The sequence below is a fragment of the Sarcophilus harrisii genome, chromosome 2, assembly GCF_902635505.1.
Source record: "Sarcophilus harrisii chromosome 2, mSarHar1.11, whole genome shotgun sequence".
In the NCBI taxonomy this organism is placed as follows: Eukaryota; Metazoa; Chordata; class Mammalia; order Dasyuromorphia; family Dasyuridae; genus Sarcophilus; species Sarcophilus harrisii.
In genome coordinates this window covers 16065283-16084121 of record NC_045427.1, presented here as the reverse complement: position 1 = coordinate 16084121, position 18839 = coordinate 16065283, and the positions used below count along the sequence as shown (strand labels likewise).

Here is an 18839-nt window from a genome sequence, read left to right as displayed (position 1 = left end):
CTCCTTCTTTCAGGCCCCCACAAGATCAAGTTCATTCCCTCCATGGTGGGTCCCATCTTGGAGGTGACCTTGACCCCGGAGACCGAGCTCCGGAAGGCCACAATCCCCATCTTCTTCGACATGATGCAGTGTGAGTTCAATTTCAGTGGAAATCACAACTTCCAGATGGTAAGGAATGCTGGGACCAGCAGCCTGGCAAATCACCCGGCGGTCCCCCTCAGGCTGGCCTCACCATAGGCCGGCCCCCCTTCAGGCCGACCCCCTTGTCCATTAGGCTCCGAGACTAGTCTGCTCAGGCCGTGGGATACCCGGGGTGACAAAGAGCACATGGTTCAAATGATCCCAGAGCATTATAGTGTGAAGGTCAGCAGAAGTGCTGGGCAGGGAATGTCTCGTAAAGGAAGGAGTGGAGCATCAGGGCTACAGACACGTGTGTGTGTGTGTGTGTGTGTGTGTGTGTGTGTGTATTGCACATGCATATGTGGATGTATATAAATGAGCATGAATATCATGTTTTATTTAAATTTTATGTGTGTATGTATAAACATAGTCCATATGCGTGTGTTTCCATATGCAATTATCCCTTCCACATGGAGACTTTCCCCATCACAGTTTCAATATATTGCGGGAGCCATAAAAAATGAAATGGGAATTCGAAGCACAGTTTTGTGGAAGCTTCATGACAAAGAACAAGTTTAGAAATTCAGAAATGCATAAAATACAGTATTCTATAATACTATGTATTAGAGTATTTTTATTTTTATATTTACATATATTGTATTATTAAAATCTAGTATATTTTATTATATGTATAGTATATATAGTATCAATATATTTTATTATATATAAATATAATAATAATATCTTTTATCTTTTCGTACCATAATGATTCAGACTTCTTCTCTGCTATGAAGGGAGGTCGCAGACTTTCCAGAGCACAGGGGGCTCCGTGCCCTTGACCCCATGATGTGAAAGGGGGTAACTGTCTGCATATGTATTATAATCACATGTACATATGCCCACATGTGTATATAATCATGGTGGAGTATTAGGCTTAGAGTCAATAAGATTTGATTCAGATTCCACTTCTATGTGTAATGTAACAGTAGTAGTAAAAATCACCATCATCATCATTGAGATGTACGTAACGCTTCTAAAGTTTACAGAGACCGTTATAAATATATTTCATTTTATCCTCAAACAAATTTAGAAGAAGGTTTCTTTCTCATCTCCATTTTATGGCTAAGGAAACTCCGGTTCTGAGATTTAAGTAATTTGTCCAGGAGCTAGGAAATGTCTGTGGTGGGATTTGAACTCAGGTCATCCTGAAGCTTGGTCTTGCCCTCCATCCGCTGTACCACCTGCCTCACCTACCTATTGGATAATTCGCTTAACCTCATGGTGGACCGGATGGCATAGGAACTGCCGGCGGGGCAACGTGCTGAGGGCTGAGCCAGGAGTCAGGGAGTTCCAAGTTCAAATCTGAGCTCATACTTCTTAGCTGTGTGACCCTGGACAAGTGACTTCAGGTCTGTTTCCTCAACCATAAAAAGGGGTTGCTAAAAACAGCAGCTATCTCAAAGGGCTGTCGTGAGAACCAAATGAGATATTCTGAAAAGCTCCTAGCACAGTGCTTGGGACACAGCAGGCACTCTATAAATGCTTATTCTCTTCCTTTATTCATATATCCACTGCCAACAAGGGCAGGGTTCTTAGTCTTTCATATATATATATGTATATATACACATATATGTATACATATATGCACACATGTGTATATGTTTATATGTATGTGTGTTTCCTATATATTTATATATGTGTATATTTGTGTTTGTGTGTATGTCTATATGTGTACACATATATTTAAGGGTGTGTATATATATGTATCTAAGTATTATATATGTGTATATATGTATATACATATATATATATATATATTTATATATATTATGTGTGTGTGTATGTTATGGACCCTTTTGCAGTCTGGAGAATGTATGAATCTCTTCTCAGAACAAAGCTTTCCATGGCACTAATTAAAATATATGCGATTACAAATCTATTAAGTCTATTAAAAGAATTGCCATAAAATTAATCAGTTGATTGATTACAAAATATCATCCTATTAAAAACCTTCCGTGGATCTCCCCTCACAAGCTCCTGCCCTGAGGGCCCTCCCGGGTCTGAATCTCTGAGATGGCTAAGTTTCGGCTGACTCTGGGAGTGGGGTTAGGGGCCATGTGGGGTGGGTAAGGTGAGTTGGGGCTCCCATAATCCTCTTTGGTCTCGGACATCGTTGGGTTCCTGGCGGAGGGCTGGGATGCGCTTGGCCCCGGGGACAGGGGAACGGACTCTCACCCCCTCAGAGATTTCACCTGGCCCCATGTGCCCCACTTCTCATTGCAGTTTGAGAATGAACTGATCACCAAGTTGGACCAGGAGGTGGAAGGAGGCCGGGGTGATGAACAGTACAAAGTCCTGCTTGAGAAGCTGTGAGTGCCGGGGGCGGGCTCCGGGCTGCCTTAGTAAGGAACTTGGGGCCAGACTCAGAATCACGGGGTTGGGAGTCTGGATGGTCCTTGACTAGAGTTCTGGGAGCTCACACCATCAGCTGCCAGCCCCAGGTGATGAGGATGACTCAGACTTTCCATATTTGTCCCTCGCCAGCCCGGCCTGAGAGACCTGAGCAGATGGAAGAGAGGGCCAGGGTCAGTCATGCCCCGGGCAGAAGCCATGCTGGAGCTGGGCTTGGAAGGAGCCTGGAGGGCATCCCCAGCAGGGGGCACAGCCTGGGCAAAGGCACAGGGGACTGCTTTTCACATTAACCCCGAGAGATAGTGCTCTTATATGAGAGAGAAATCTCTCTGCCCAACTTTATAATTGCTCTTTGAGGATGTGCCCTGTGCCCTTTATCACCATTGTCAAGCAGCAACAGTGAAGGGGGTGAAAGAGAAAGGAGGGAGGCAGGAGAGGGGGGGAAAGAGTGAGAAAGACAGAAACAGAGAAAGGGGGAGAGACAGAGACAGAATTAGAGACAGAAACAGAAAAGAGGATAGAGAGGGAGAGAGACAGATACAGAGAGAGAAACAAATAAGGGAAGAGACAGAGACAGAGATAAAGAGAGACAGAAACAGAGAGAGAAATAAACAAGGGGAGAAATGTAGAAAGAGACATAAAGAAGTGGAGAGACAGAGACAGACAGACAGATAAAGAGAAAGAGACACAAAAGGGAGAGAAATAGAGATACAGAGAAGGAAGAGACAGAAACATAGAAAGAGTATTGGGAGGGACAAAGAGAGAGGAGAGAGAGTGAGAATAAAGATGGCAGGCTCATTTAACCTCATAGAGCCCCCAGGAAGTTCCCTAAGACAATGCACCAAGCTGTTGATAGAGGGACTTTTCTCACTGGGAGTGCCCTACACTGATCAAATCACAGGTTTGCACTAAAAAATAAGTAAATAAAGGTAAGAGCATTGGACCTGGGTCCAGAGGCTACCCTGGGGATATATAAAATGGGATCGCAATGCCCAATTATTTAGCTCACAACCATATGGGGTAGCTGATAAGTCACTCCTGTGCCTCTGTTTCCCCATCTGTAAAACAAGATGGGAGCAGGCTCCTCCCCACTGCTGCTCTGTGGTCCTCCATTTGTCTGATGCTGTTCTATCCTTGGGATTTCTTCTAAAGTGAGAGCATTGCCCCCAGCCTGTAAAGCTTTTCCCAGGATCTCCTTGCTCTGCTTTTCCTTTGTCCCACCCTTCCCAGCGGCTGCGGACCCAGCCCAGAAGTTCGCCAGACAAACATACCCGCCTCGGCCGGTATTTAAAACCCCAAAACAGTTGATGATTTCCAAGCTGAAGCCTACCAGCTGCTCTCTTCTCCCTTGGGGGTCCTGGCTTCCGAGGGACAGCTTGGTCAAGACAAACCAAGGCTCCCAGAGGCCTTTGAGGCCCCTTGGAGACGGGAAAGATTCTGTCTCTGGAAGGCCCCGCTGCTTCTGCCTCCACCTTAGCTCTGCTATGGGTGCCTCTGAGCTCCCTCAGAGACCCCCCAGTGAGCCCTGAAGCTCTCACCTCCCTTCTTCTGTTAGCCTCCCAGATGCCTCCGGGCTTCCCTCTGACCAAACCTCCCAGGGTGGTTATCAGGCTCAAAGAACATACCGTATGTTTTTTAAAAATTTCAAATGGTAAAACCTTACCCATGAGCCAATCAGTCCTTGAGCATTTATTAAGCACCTATTATATGCTTTATATCTATTACCCAATAGCACTGTGATGTCACTAATGTGGACATTCCCTCCAGTGTTACCATTTGCAACCTTTTCTTACCTGTCACACATGGTAGTGGGACTCTTAGTTTGTATTTAGGGGCAACTAGATGACCCAGTGGATAGATGGCCCTGAAATCAGGAGGAGGACCGGAGTTCAAAACTGGCCTCAGACACTTAACACTTCCTAGCTGTGGGACCCTGGGCAAGTCCCTTAACCCTGTCTGCCTCGGTTTCCTCATCTGTGAAATGAGCTGGAAAAGGAAATAGCCAAGCCCCAGTGTCTCTGCCAAGAAAACCCCAAATGGGGTCATGGGGAGTGAGCAAAAGGCGGCTGCACCGGTCATTGGCTGATGCTTTTAAATGAGGATAGTGTCGATGGGGGAGACAAGAGGGGGCCGGCGACAGCAGGGGGGCCTTGAGCTCCCTTCCTTCCTCCCCACCAGGCTCCTGGAACACTGCCGGAAGCACAAGTACCTCGCCAGCTCCGGGGAAGTCTTTGCCCTCCTGGTCAGCAGCCTTTTGGAGAACCTGCTGGATTACAGGACCATCATGCACGACGAAAGCAAAGAGAATCGCATGAGCTGCACGGTCAACGTGCTGGTACGTGAAGCCCCCAACCCTGGCACTCAGCAGCCCACGCTTCTGTCTGGGAACATTCGCACACACACACACACTTACACTCACACTCACATACGTACACATTGTACACACATATATGCACACTGATATACTCACACACACATACACACACACGCACACACACACACACACACACACACACAGAAGCAGAATGATCATTGGTTTCAAAGAGCTTGCATTCTGTTGGGGGAAAACCTAGAATCTAATTATCCCTGTACATATATAGATATATGCATATGTAAATATATATACATACATGTGCACATAAACAAATGCATGTATTACCCGAACATGTGTGTATATGTATATGTGAAATATATATAAGAAACCATTCCTGAGGTCCTGGAGCCTGCCTGGCTAGTCCCCAGCGAGCCAAAGCTGCTGTTGACCCTGGGATGACCATTCCCCCGGCTGCTGAAGCAGCTGATTCCAGCACCTGCTGATGGCCAAGGACACCTGCATATTTTTAACTTTAAGATAAATTAAGAAACAGGGACGGAAACCTGCAACATAAGCTCCTGACCCAACTCTTTTACAAAGGCCACTCTGCTGTGGTTTTGTGCTTTTGTGCCGGGTCTGGCCGAGTTGTCCACCTCAGCCCCTGAGCAGGCGGGTCAGCATTTTTGTGGAAAGGAAGGGTGGTGGGAGGGTCAGTCCTGGTTTAGGGTGTTTAATGAGAACTGAGAGGATGATCGTTCCCATAGTCTGATGAAGGATCCATCAATAAGTGAATATCTATCTTTTTTTTCTCTATAAAGCCTTTTATTTTCAAAACATGTTCATAGATAATTTTCACCATTCACCCTTGCAAAACCTTGTGTTCCAAATTTTTTTCTCCCTCCCTTCCCTCGATCCCCTCTCCTAGACAGTAATACTAATATTTATTAAACATGTGCAATTCCTTTATACATATTTCTACAATTATCAGGCTGCACAAGAAAAATCAGATCCAAAAAGGAAAATGAGAAAGAAAACAAAATGCAAACAAACAACAAAAAAAGTGAAAGTGCTGTGTTGTGCTCCACACTCAGTCCCCATGATTCTCTCTCTGGGTGCAGATGGCTCTCTCCATCACAAGATCATTGGAACTGACCTGAATCACCTCATTGCTGAAAAAAAACCATGTCCATGAGAGTTGATCATCACATAATACAGTTTTCTAATTTTATTTTGGCAGAATTTTTATAAGGAAAAGAAGAGAGAGGACATTTACATAAGGTAAGCCAAAACTGGTATTTATGTCCATTTATCTTAGCTCTGCTCTTTGATTCATCAGTTCCTCAACTAATGTGTATTGACCATCAACTCTGCGGTGGGAGGTGGGGAAAACCAGGGCATGGAGAGGGGGTGAACATTAAGATACATAAGCTTGAGTCCCTCTCTAAAAATCTTAAAGATTAAATCTTACTATTGAACATAATATTTGCCTTAACTCTCTCATGGACAGCTAAGGGACACCATAGTGCACACAGTACTGAGCTGAGAATAAGGATTCATCTTCCTGAGTTCAAATCTGGACTCAGACACTTCCTAGCTGTGTGACTCTGGACAAGTTATTTAAATTTGTTTGTCTTGAGTTTCCCCATCAGTAATATGATCTGGAGAAGGAAATAGCAGTCTACTCCAGTGTGTCTGCCAAGAAAACCCCAAATGGGATCACAAAGAGTCAGACGAGGCTAAAACAAGTTAATAACAACAGTTATTAGCTTCTCAGGTCTCTTCCAATTCAAGATCTGTGATACAATTTATTTAATGTTTCTTTTGAATATTTCCAGTTGTTTTTTATTGGAAATATTTCCTCTGCAATTGAACAAGGCTTTAAACAATTGATGACATTTTGAGCGATCAGTTTGGAGGCAGAGGATGAATTGAAAGAGACAGCAATTTCAGATCCATTACTCTATCAAGAACAGAGATGAACATATGTAATGGAGATAAACTAGAACCATTCCCAATATGATCAGGGGTGTAACAAGGTTTATCACCATTACAATTCAATATTGTATTAGAAATGCTAGCTTCAGCAATAAGAGAAGAAAAAGAGATGAAAAGAATTAGGGTAGGTAATGAGAAAACCAAATCATCACTTTTTTGCAGACGATATGATGGTATACTTACATAACCCTAGAAAATCAACTAAAAAATTATTAAAAATAATCCACAACTTTAGCAAAGTTGCAGGAAACAAAATAAATCCACATAAATTATCAACATTTTTTACATGTTACCAACAAAGAATAGAGATGAATATTGATGAGGTATAAAATGGTCAGATAACAGATGATTAATTAGAGTATATCAATAAGTCAATAAGCCTTTATTAAGTGCCTTCTTTATCCAGATATTCTACTAAATGCGAGGGAGGTAAAGAAAGGTAAAAAGCAGGCCCAAAGGAGTCTGGTTGGGGAGACAGCCTATTCTAGAGTGATGAGGTCTTCAGTGCCCTCTTGTCCTGCTTCCCCCAGGTATCTGTACAAACTTCGAGACTTGCACCGGGACTGTGAGAACTACACTGAGGCTGCAAACACCCTCCTGCTGCACGCGGAGCTCCTCCAGGTAGGAAAGACCTTTACAGATTTTACCGTGTTCTCTCTATGTTAGTGATAATGATGACCATGGCCCTTGCTGCTGCAGTCCTGAAGCTGCACCCAACTTGGATCCAGCTTCCATGTTTCGGTCCCACTCAAATCTCTGATCCTCTGATTATCTCACGTTATATGAGAAGTCACTTGGAGACATGGCTCCAGAGCCAGCCTCCAAACTGGACAAGCTGGGTCTCAATCCCACCTCGGACATATAGATTGATGCTTGTGATCCTGAGCAGCTGTTGAAAACCTCCAGCCACCGAGGAGCCGTGCAGAGCCGGTGGGGGGCTTTGAGAAAAAACTCATTCTCACTAATTTGCCCAAAGTGATTTAGAAGAATGGACCCTGTATAGGTATACAGAAAGGGGATCTCAGGAAGGCCTCCATGCATTCTTTTTGAAGTTAATTGACACATACATCAAAGGTATACTTGATGAAGGGGGGCAGCTAGGTGGCTCAGTGGATAGAGTTCTGAGCTTCCACTCAAGAAGAGCTAAATTCAAATGCAGCCTCAGCTACTGCATGACCCCGGGCAAGTAATTTAACCCTGTTTATCTCAGTTTCCTCACAACTCTATGTATGTGTAAGAGAGACACAGTGGTGTCAGGAAAACCTGAGTAGACATTTTTTAAGTTATGTGACCCCTGGATATGTCACTTTGCCTCAGTTTTCTGATCTATAAAAGGGGAATAATAGTAGCATCTTATTCCAGGAATTGTTGTAAAGATAGCATTTGTATGGCATTTTGTGAACCTTCTATAAATGCTAGCTTCTGCTATTGCTGCCATTATTTTTGTTGTTATTATATACAAAATAAATGAATATTTTTTTTAAATGCTAGAATTTTAAGTACTTACTTTGTGCCAGGTCCTGGGGCTATGGCATGCTTGTTTCCGCTCATGAGACCATTTACACCGTGGAAATCAGCAGATGTTACAAATGAGGGCTGGGCTTGTTTGTTTATTGTTTCATCTGCCTTTGGCTGGTTCCATGGTACTCTCAGTAACTCCAAGCCATGACCTGTCTGGAGAACCCATCTTTTTAGACTCCCTGTTGCCTAGTGAGGCTATGTGACTTTCTGTTAGGGAAGAGTAACTCTCTGACCACCCAGGTTGTGGGCGGAGGATGAGCGTGAGTGGCTTAAATCTAATAGATATTATCTAGGAACTGTGAGATCAGAAAAAGAAGTGGGTGAGTCATGTGATCAGAGATGATGGGTACATGGCCACACAATGTACAAAGCCCCAGAAAGACACCTCAATGGTCCAAGGAGTATTATGGGCAAGAACAGGATGAGAATGAATGAATTTTTTTTTTAGTCGTATCTAGTTCTTCCTGAACCCATTTGGGGTTTCCTTGCCAAAGATACTAGAGTACTTTACCATTTCCCTCTCCAGCTCATTTTACAAATAAGGAAACTGAGGTAGACAGGGTGAAGTAACTTGCCCAGGGTCATACCTCTCTCATCTTAGTCTTCTACTATACCACTTACCTGTTATAGAAGTAATTCAAGATAATCATTTAGATAACATATATTAAACACCTTCTGCGTTCCAGGCATAGATAATGCAAAGACAAAAAGGAGCTTCCATTTTTTTTGGGTGGAACTGCTTTTGATCATAAACAATCTTTTCATATTGTGTGTTCCAGGAATATATAGGCCATGCCATGATATCTTGAAAAGCAGGGAATGGTCTCAAAGGAAGAGCTGAGTTCAAGTCTTATCTGGGGATGATTATATGGCCCAAAATACATCACTGCTCCAGGCAGTGCTGTAAGACTCTAAATTAAAGAGCAAGTTCTAATCTGGGTGGAGAAAGAGAATTTTCTCCCCAAGATTTCCCTGCACTCATGAAATCACAGATCTGGACAAGGCAAGATGACCAGCAATTATCTGTCAGACACTTACTATATACCCAGCATGGGGCAAAGTGCTAGAGACGCTATCACAGGGAGAAATAAAACAGTCCCTGTCCTCAAGAAAGTTATATACTGATGGGGGAAGAACAAAGAAGAGAAAGGAACTGAAAGGAGGTGCCATGTATGGGCAAAATATTGAAGACCAGAAGGTCAGAAGCATAGTAACAAGAGATATAAAGGCTGGTCAGCCTAGGGCTCACTCCAAAAGGAAGGTTCTACTAGGGATTCATCTATGAGGGAAGGAGACTAACCCAATAACATCATAGAGGATTTCAGCTACTGCATCATTGGAAGGAAAAAAATGGATTTGAAGCCATTATAAGGTGCAAACATTTTGAATTTATAAACTTATTTGGTCATTGATCCTATATTTATTTTTTTCTAATTTCTAGTGGTCAGACAAGCCCTGTGTGCCCCACTTGCTCCAGAGGGACAGCTACCATGTTTATTCCCAGCAAGAGCTCAAAGAGAAGCTGTACCAAGAGATCATCTCGTACTTCGATAAGGGCAAAGTGAGTGTCTTGTTGAGAAGGAGTGAGGGTTCAAGATCTGGCAAGGCTACTTCTCTGCCCAGGATCCCTTGATGGGTTTGGACCGGATGACTCATAATTCAACTCAATAAGATAAACATGTATTAGGCACTTAAGATTTGCAAGGCTCTCTGTGAGACTGGAGATATAGAGTTTGTTGGAGGTATTGGAAAGGTGGGAGCAGGAACCTATTTGGTCCATCTCCTCTGCTCTTAGCAACCTCTGGCCGAGTAATAGAGATAGGACAACTCTCTGGGGACTCCAGCCTTAATCGCTGTAGTTCTTTCTCTTGTTAGTGTTGGCTCGGTCTCTTTTCATCGTACAGTTTGGCCTTCATCTAGAAGTGTGTGTGTGGTGGGGAGCTATTTGGCTTGGCTACATAATGTGCCCTTGACCTTCCTTTCAACATCATTATCAAAATTCTCCTCAAAATTCACATTTCTGCTTAAGTAAATCCTTTCAATTTAAACAGGATTTGCAAAGCAAAAGTTATGATCCCAAGAAGAGTTGATGAAGGGAAATGGTATTTGTGTCATCTCCATCTTTCAGATGGGGAAACTGAGGCTTATAGAGCCTTACAGACTTGTCTCTGGTCAGACAGATAGCGAGAAACAGGATTTGAACCCCGGTTTCCTGGAAACAAGATGAGAAATAGTCACCCTGAATTTGGATTCTTGGGCTTGTAATTCCAGATAATGAGAAGTAGCCACAACATAATAAATTAAGATCCAGCCTTGAAATCAAGATGATTTGGGCTCAGGGTTCCTTAATTTAGTGACCCCCTATTGTAGAACCCTCTCTGAAGACTCCAGTGAAATCCCTGTTCCAGTGTCATCTCTCATTTTCAATCTCTCAGCTAGATAGAAAATAGCTATATTTTTCTAGTGATTTTTCAAAGTAATTTAAATCCATTAACTGATTAGTTAATTTAGCAATTCAAATCCATTAGTTGATCTAGTGATTTTTTTTCCAAAGCAATTTAAATCCATTAACTGATTCAATCCATTTAAATCCATTAACTGATACAAAAAAAGATGAAAAAAACAATCTGCCCTCCCAGAGTTTACATTCTATTGGATAAACCTACAAATATAAAGGCAAGGACACAGAAATTCCATACCGAGAAGATGTAAGGTAATCTTTGAGCAGACAGTGGGTTCAGAATTAGAACTCGGGGTTCTTGTCCCGCCACGCTCCTTTTCCCACTCTTCCCCAAGCCAGTCCTGGCTTTCTCATCAAGTGGACTTGGCCACTGTCCCAGGTGCTAATGTCTCTGGTACCTTTTCCTCTAAACTCTTTCTGACATGATTACGGGAGACACAGTGTTCCTCCGTCTGGCAGACAGAATTCGGAGGAAGACACCTCGCTGGCCAAGTGGCCAAGAGACATAGAAACTCCCGTAATGTCAGTGAGGGGTCAAGCCGATCCGAGAGAGCCCGGCAGCCGGGAATGTCGGCAGTAACCCAACCCAGCTGCTGGCCTGCTGCTTCTCCTGGATGCTCATGAATGGTTTTTGCAGCTGATACAATCGTTCTCTTGTTTTCCATCGCCGTCCTGACCTTCGTCTTCCGGAAGATGTGGGAGAAAGCCATCAAACTCAGCAAGGAGCTGGCCGAGACCTACGAGAGCAAAGTGTTCGACTATGAGGGGCTTGGCAACCTCCTGGTGAGTCCCCGGGGGTCACTCTGGGCAGTCTCTGGGCGAGGCTCTGGAGGGTCACCGAAGTCACATTCATGGGGCCCCCCATTATTCAGGAGGGCTTTAGGGGGTGATGAGCTAAGGTTTGTTTTCATTGAAATGTTTTCAAAATCAGAAATATTTTGGTAAAGACAATGTCTTGTTCTCTGCTGGTGGAGAAAAAATTACAGGAGATACAAAGTGAGAGCAATAGCCAACCTCAAACTCTTTTTGAGGAGGATCGCCTTTGCTCCAAAAGTTTCTAAATCTGAACCCCTGAAGGAAGAGGATACTAATCAGCATTTATATATTGCTTTAAGGTCGGCAAAGTGCATCAAATATATTATCTCACTTTAACGCTCAAAATGATGAAACTGAGTTTAGAAGAAATTGTGATTTTTTTTTTCTTTTGCTGAGATAAGATCACACAGCTAGGAAGTGTTAAGTGTCTGAGGCCAGATTTGAACTCAGGTCCTTCTAACCTCAGGGCTGGTGCTCTGTCCCCTGCACCACCAGCTGCCCCTGGAAATTGTGATTTGATTTGTCCAAAGTCACCAGCCAGTGTCTAAGGCAAGATGTAAACTTTGGTGTTTCTCACTCCCAAGTCCAATGTTGTCTCCACTGGGCCCCCTGGCTACTGCCTCATGAAACTGAATTAGGCAAGAAGCAGAATGAAATTATTCCCGCCATGAATGGAAGGTTTTGATTTGGTTTGGTGTAGTTTGGTTTCTCAGTATATATTCTTAGTAAAAAGCAGAATCAGGGTGTTGGATTTGGAGTAAGGAAGAACTAGGCTCAAATGAGATGAGAGGAAGCCCAAATGAGAGTACTTTGTTCACCACCTTCACTTCCCAATATATTCCTCCCTAACTTCTTTGTCATTATATCAAGAAATTAAAAAATTAATTTAAATTAAATTAATTAAGTTTAAATTTTAAAAAGTGGCAAATCAAGCCCTGTAGTTGGTACAGTGCCCATATTAGTCTACAAAGAAGAGAAGGGTCACTTTGTCAGCTATTCCTCAGGGTTTTAGTTATCACAAACACACACGGTTTTTCTTCCTAGTTTTTATTTATTTACATTTACATTGAGTTTTTAAAAATAAAATGTATTGATATTTTTTCATTTTCCTTACATATTTTAAAATAAATTTTTATTGCTATCTGTGAGGGGTTTTATATCATCAAAATTTTCCCCAGTTTTTTCTCCTCCCAGAAAGTCACTCCATTTAACCAAAAAAAAAATAATTTTAAAGATTAAAAAAAGAAAAAGAAGGGGAAATTCTTGTCTTTTTTTCTTTTAAAAACAAATCTTTATTGATATTCACATTTCCCATTCAGTCCTTCCCTCCTTCTTATCAGAGAGTGAATAATAAAGAGTAAAAAAAGAGAAAGGCAAGGAAAATGTACAAGAAAACTAACCAGCATATCAAGAAAGTTTGGTATAATAAACAGCTTTCCATGCCCATGATCCCTTACCTCTATAAAAGTGGAAGGGAGAGGGGGCATAGGGGAATTATCCTCTCATGTCTTTTCTTTGGGGCCATTATCTTTTCACCACATTCAGTTTTGTTGCTGTTCTATCTATTTTCATTATTCTTATCATTGCTTACATTGTGTTCTTGGTTTTTCATCCTTCACTCTGTGCTCCATAGAATTTTCCCATGCATCTTTGCATTAATTATTTTATTTATCTCAGTGATTTTCCAAAACATTCATATTTGACATCCTGTTTAGACATTCCCTACTTGGGCATCTACATTTCCCCCTATTTCTTTGCTGCTACAAAAAGTTCCTTAAAAACCTTGAAGTGTTTTGTAATGATAATTAATATTTCTGTGTAATCTCCAAGCTCTGTGACTATTCACTCTTTTTTAAAATAAATTTAGGTTTTGTATCCCTGTATCCATTCTCCTATCTTCTCCCAAAGTGTCATTCATTATAATAATGTTTTTAACACGAGAAAGGGGAAAAAGAGGAAAATTTAAAAAAAAAAATCCTGGCAAAATCTGACACTTTATTCAAGGGATCAGTCCCATGGACCCCCTTCCCCGCTTCTTCAAAGGAAGAGAGTGGATGTCTTATCCTATGCCTTCTTTTGGGCCAACTATGTTCTTTGTCCTTGTATTATACTGATCTCAGATTGCTTCATGGACCTTTCCATGTATGTGATCTTTATATTTATGGTTTTCTTAGCTCCGCTTTCCTTTGTTCATGAGAGTTATCCGTGTGATTGTAAGCTCCGTGACTCCCACTCCCAATGTTTTTATTCTCTTTCCTTTCAGAAAAAAAGAGCCTCGTTTTATGAGAATATCATGAAAGCCATGAGACCCCAGCCAGAGTACTTTGCCGTTGGTTACTACGGACAAGGTTTCCCATCATTTCTTCGGGTAAGAGATCCCAGTGGGCTACGAGACTGCTGGATATGTTCAAGACTGAAAAAGAAGGGCTTATTCTCGCCGTCCCCGGGCTGCTCCCCCCGCAGCCTCGTGTTAGCATCTGTGCGCCGTTCCTTCTCAATGTGGGTGGTAGGAGAGGAAAACATTTCCGGAACTGTCCAGCATCTCCGCCCCCTCCTCACCTCCCATCCCTAGACACCACCAACATTCTGGCAGAACTTTTTAGCAAATGGCTCGTCCCAGGTGGAGTGAGATGGAGAAAACAGGCCCTGGCCGTGTCCGGCTGGAAAGAAGGGAGAGCCAGTTAATTGTTTGTTTATTTATTCGGTTTCTAGCTAGAATTGAAAACAGCTCAGCCTCTAAAATTGGCTAAAAATACACAATCTACCCACTCCCTAAAAGCTGTGGAAAGTACATTGAAGTCCCCAGGGTTTTTCACACCCTTAATGAGAAATCAGCGTGGGATGATGGGAGTACAGGCTTTTCTGAGCCAAGCTGTACCCCTTCTCCTCTCTGACCATAACCGAGACTTTTAACATTACCGAGACCTGACTTTCTCATCTATCCAGCTCCCTGGGGATATTGTGACAATTGAATTAAATTCTGAATGAAAAAGTACTCTGAAGTCTTTAAAGAGTATATACAATTCCAAAGAGCCCTCTCCCCAGTGCCTTGCTGCCTCTTAAATTCAATTTCATTGAGATTGTTATTATTAATTTTATCATTATTATGAATAATTTTATTATTATGATTAATCTCATCAATGTGGCATTTCAGAGGGGCCACGGATAGGGCACTCTACCTTTGAAGTTAAAAACCCGGTTCAAATCCCACCTCAGACAATTACTATTTATGTTAACCCTTGCTTCTCTGTGCCTCAGTTTCCTCATTTGAAAAATTGGGGAGTTGGATTCCAACTGGAATGAGGATGTCTAAATCAATGATTCTTCTCATTTTATATAATCATATCATTATGATGAACAGTATGATATAAGGGATATAGAGCTATCCTTGAAATGAGGATTCATTTTCAAATTCCGCCTCTTAGTGATAATATCTCTGTGATCTGGTACAAGTTACTTAATCTCTCCATGTTCTAGGCCAGGGGCCCTCAAACTATGGCCTGCGGGCCAGATGTGGCAGCTGAGGACATTTATCCCCCTCACCCAGGGCTATGAAGTTTCTTTATTTAAAGGCCCACAAAACAAAGTATTTGTTTTTACTATAGTATGGCCCTCCAACAGTCTGAGGGACAGTGAACTGGCCCCCTATTTTAAAAAGTTTGAGAACCCCTGTTCTAGGCAGTTCTTAAGTTTCTGAAAAGCTGATGACCTGCACTAGTTGAGAGGATTACCCCACCTGGGAGTTCCCTATTACACTGAAATCACAAGTCTAATCTACTTTCGTCTTTATCAACATCATTTTTAATGTCTTATAAAATGGAGTTTAGATAGAAAAGGTTCTAGGACAAGTTTCCATCCTGCTCTTCATCACTGATTAATTGCCTACTATGTAGACAGTAGGGATTTAAAAAAAAAAAGATGAGACCATTTAATGTTCTATGGTCTATTTCAAATGCAGATAAAATGACTGTTTTTTAATAATTTATAATTTTATAATTTACAATTATTTTATATTGGGAGTGATTTCAAGTAAGCTTGGTACAATTCCAGTAGCAGACAGGAGAATCGAGATTTTTCAGTGACTGTCTCCCAATAAATAAGCTTGAATCTCATTGTTGCCATATGTATTGACTCTTGTAAAGTCTGCAACAAACCTCCCAGAAAGCCTGACCCAGTGTTAATTTTTCTAATCCGTTTCCTTCCCAAAGGGAAGACCTTCTCATCCTTAGAAGCTGTTCCAAGATAAAGATATTTCTGGGATGGAGAGAGGAACCACCAGCCAGCTGGATGGTCTAACCACTGGCTCTTGACCTAACATTTTTCACGGAAATTTTTCTCTCTCAATGGCACTACCCCTATCTCCTGCTCTACGGACCTAGGTTCCCCAGATATTTCTAGATATTCCTCAAAGATCCAAGAGTTGGAAGGGCGTTTGGTGGCCATCCAATCCGACCTGCATCAGAAAAACAAATCCTCCCTATCACTAAATGCCTCCTCTGTCTGTCCCAGATATTGTTCTGGGAACCAGGGACAATACAGATTCCATGTAACTTGCCGGTCTTTGCTTGGTCTTCGATCTTTACCCAAGTGATGGAGTCATGTGGTTTCTTCCTCTTTAGTGTCTCCTGCCCTGGTCACTCTCTCTCCGTTGCTACCTTTGTCACCCTCATCTCCCCCATGTAATGGCACCTCCTGTGTTTAGTTCCTAATTCCTCCAGATCTCACTCATCTTGTGACTTTACTCAAGTCCCTTAACAACCTTCTCTGGCTTTCAAACCTCCTCCCCATTTACTTGGTCTCGCTTTATGTAATAAACCTTGCTTCTCACCATTTCCCCCATCGTTCTTCCCCCAAATAGAATGCTCATTCTTACCAACTCGCCTTCTCTCATGCTGTTGTTGCTGTCATGTCTGACTCCCGTTTGGGGTTTTCTTGGCAAAGATACTGGAGTGGTTCACCATTTCCTTCTCCAGTTCATTTTACAGAAGAGTAAACTGAGACAAACAGGTGAAGTTGTTTGCCCAGCATCAACCAGCTAGAAAGTGTCTCAGGTGAGATTTGAACTTAGGTTCTCCTGACTCCAGGGCAGCTAGGCAGCAAGAGCACAATTGCACAGCAACTTCCTGACCCCAGGCCCATACCCATAGTCCTTTACTATTTTTCTTCTAGATTCTTAATGAAAATTGAACATTTTCTGAGAACAATAACCTAAAGTTCCACCTGGCTGCCTCCTCAATGACTGGGACATTTTCCTTTTCTTTTGCATCTATCCCATGCAATTGCACCGTGCCTCTACTTTGTTTTGACCCTTCTCTCTTCCTTGAACATCCAGAACAAAATCTTCATCTACCGAGGAAAGGAGTATGAGCGGAGGGAAGACTTTAACCTGAAGCTGCTGACTCAGTTTCCCAATGCAGAGAAAATGACCAGCACAACTCCTCCAGGAGAGGAAATTAAATCATCTCCCAAACAGCGTATCCTTTGATATGGCTTTTATTTAGCTCAGCTAAGAGGCTAAATGGAGTCTTAGCCAGATTTCCTGTGACCATCAGCTACTTACTTCAGCTCTGTGCCTCAGTTTCCCTTTGTGTTATATATCTGAACCCCTATAATTTGATTGCATTTCCTTCGTTAAATATTTATTAAACTCTTATTGTGCACCACACACACTAGAGATACAAAGTCAATCTAACCTCAAGGAATTCACTAGTGAAAATATAGGTAAGTAAATGTAGGATAAATAAGTAATTTTAAGGAAGAGACAATGAGTAAGAACCAACATGGGAGCTGAGTTCAGGTGAAAGAACACAGCACTTGGAGCCAGGATTTTTGGCTTCTGGTTCTCAGTCACCTCCAGCCTGCTGATATGTGGCTGCGCCAACAAACAAGACCTCCAGGAGCTTCAGTTTCCTTATCATGGAAAATAAGAGGATGGAATAGATGGACTCAAAATTCCCTTCCTCTTTTAGATTCTTTGATTCTTTGAAATTTCAAGTGCAACTCAAAGGTCTCCATCCTAGAAGGAGAATTGTTAGGAAGGACACCCCACCAGGTTTTCTTGCACAACCTATCAGGGTACCAAAATTTTACTAAAACATGGCATTAGTGGATGGAGTAAGTCTGAAAACCAGCAAGTCCTGTCTTCAAATTTTATCTTGACAGAGACTGACGGTGTGAATTTAGACAAGTTCTATAACCTCTCAACACTCTAGATGTCCCTCTAAAATTTTAAGGGACAGAGGTATCCTGTGCTAGTCTTCTTTCAGATACTCAACCAATACTGGAAAATTTCTGAGAACAATAACCCAAAGTCCAGCATCTAGTGGTTTCTTATTTAATCTTTCCCCACTTTTAACTCTAGCAGCCTCCCCAAATTCCCAGAATGATAAAATGATTGTCTAGCTCCAGCCATAAATAAACCAAAGGCCGGCATTTATTAAGCATCTACTAAATGGAAATAAAAACCTATTCTTGGCCACAGAGAGCTTGCTTTCTATCACATGGATGGGAGGGAGCAGCATGTCCATGGCTAATTAAACACAGGGTAATTTGTAGGCAGAGGCAGTGATCAGCGGAGAGCTGAGAGAAAGTGGTACTTTGAAGAAAGCAAGGAGCCCTCAGAGGTGGGAAGAGGTGGTCAAGGAATACAAAATAGACACAAGGAAAAGCCCAGGCAAAGACGTGGGGCAAGACAGGGAATGCTGAGTTGGCAAGAACACAGAGGGTCTCAAAGGGAATACTCTGGAGAAAATCTAGCAATATAGACTGGAATCAAACTGGTACAGGCTTTAAATGGCAAGCTGAGAAAGTGGTTTGTTTATTCCTACAGGCAATAGGGAGTTACTGAAGATGACTGAGCAGAGGAATGACATGCTCGGATATTCTTTGACGTGCTTATTTTGGCAACCAAGGCAAAATGAATTGGAGTAGGGAGGGAAACTGGAGATCTATCAGGAACTATGGAAGAAGGGAGATTATGGTGGCTTGAGTGATGTTAGGCCTTTGATGAGCAGAGACGAAGAGATGGATTCAAAGTGTGTTGTGGAGGCTGGATAAACAAGATCGAAGAACAGATCTGATGGGGGGAACGAAGAAAAGTGAAGGACAGTATTGTTTATGACCGGTGTATCTTATTAATCAACCTTCCTATGGAGTATTATAGTCAGCAATCCAAGGTCACCTCTAAGTTTAGAAATCTAG

At 42.3% G+C, this 18839-nt stretch overlaps 1 protein-coding gene across 1 annotated transcript in view; it reads left to right on the top strand.

The window, feature by feature from the left end:
• DOCK5 (dedicator of cytokinesis 5) overlaps positions 1-18839 on the top strand; it is a 236457-nt gene that overhangs the window by 186509 nt on the left and 31109 nt on the right. Inside the window, exons 33-41 of the mRNA XM_031949649.1 lie at positions 14-168; positions 2404-2489; positions 4711-4867; positions 6084-6124; positions 7372-7462; positions 9804-9923; positions 11517-11606; positions 13903-14007; positions 16972-17113. Of these exons, the coding sequence (XP_031805509.1) occupies positions 14-168; positions 2404-2489; positions 4711-4867; positions 6084-6124; positions 7372-7462; positions 9804-9923; positions 11517-11606; positions 13903-14007; positions 16972-17113 (987 nt within the window). The remainder of the gene's footprint in view (positions 1-13; positions 169-2403; positions 2490-4710; positions 4868-6083; positions 6125-7371; positions 7463-9803; positions 9924-11516; positions 11607-13902; positions 14008-16971; positions 17114-18839) is intronic.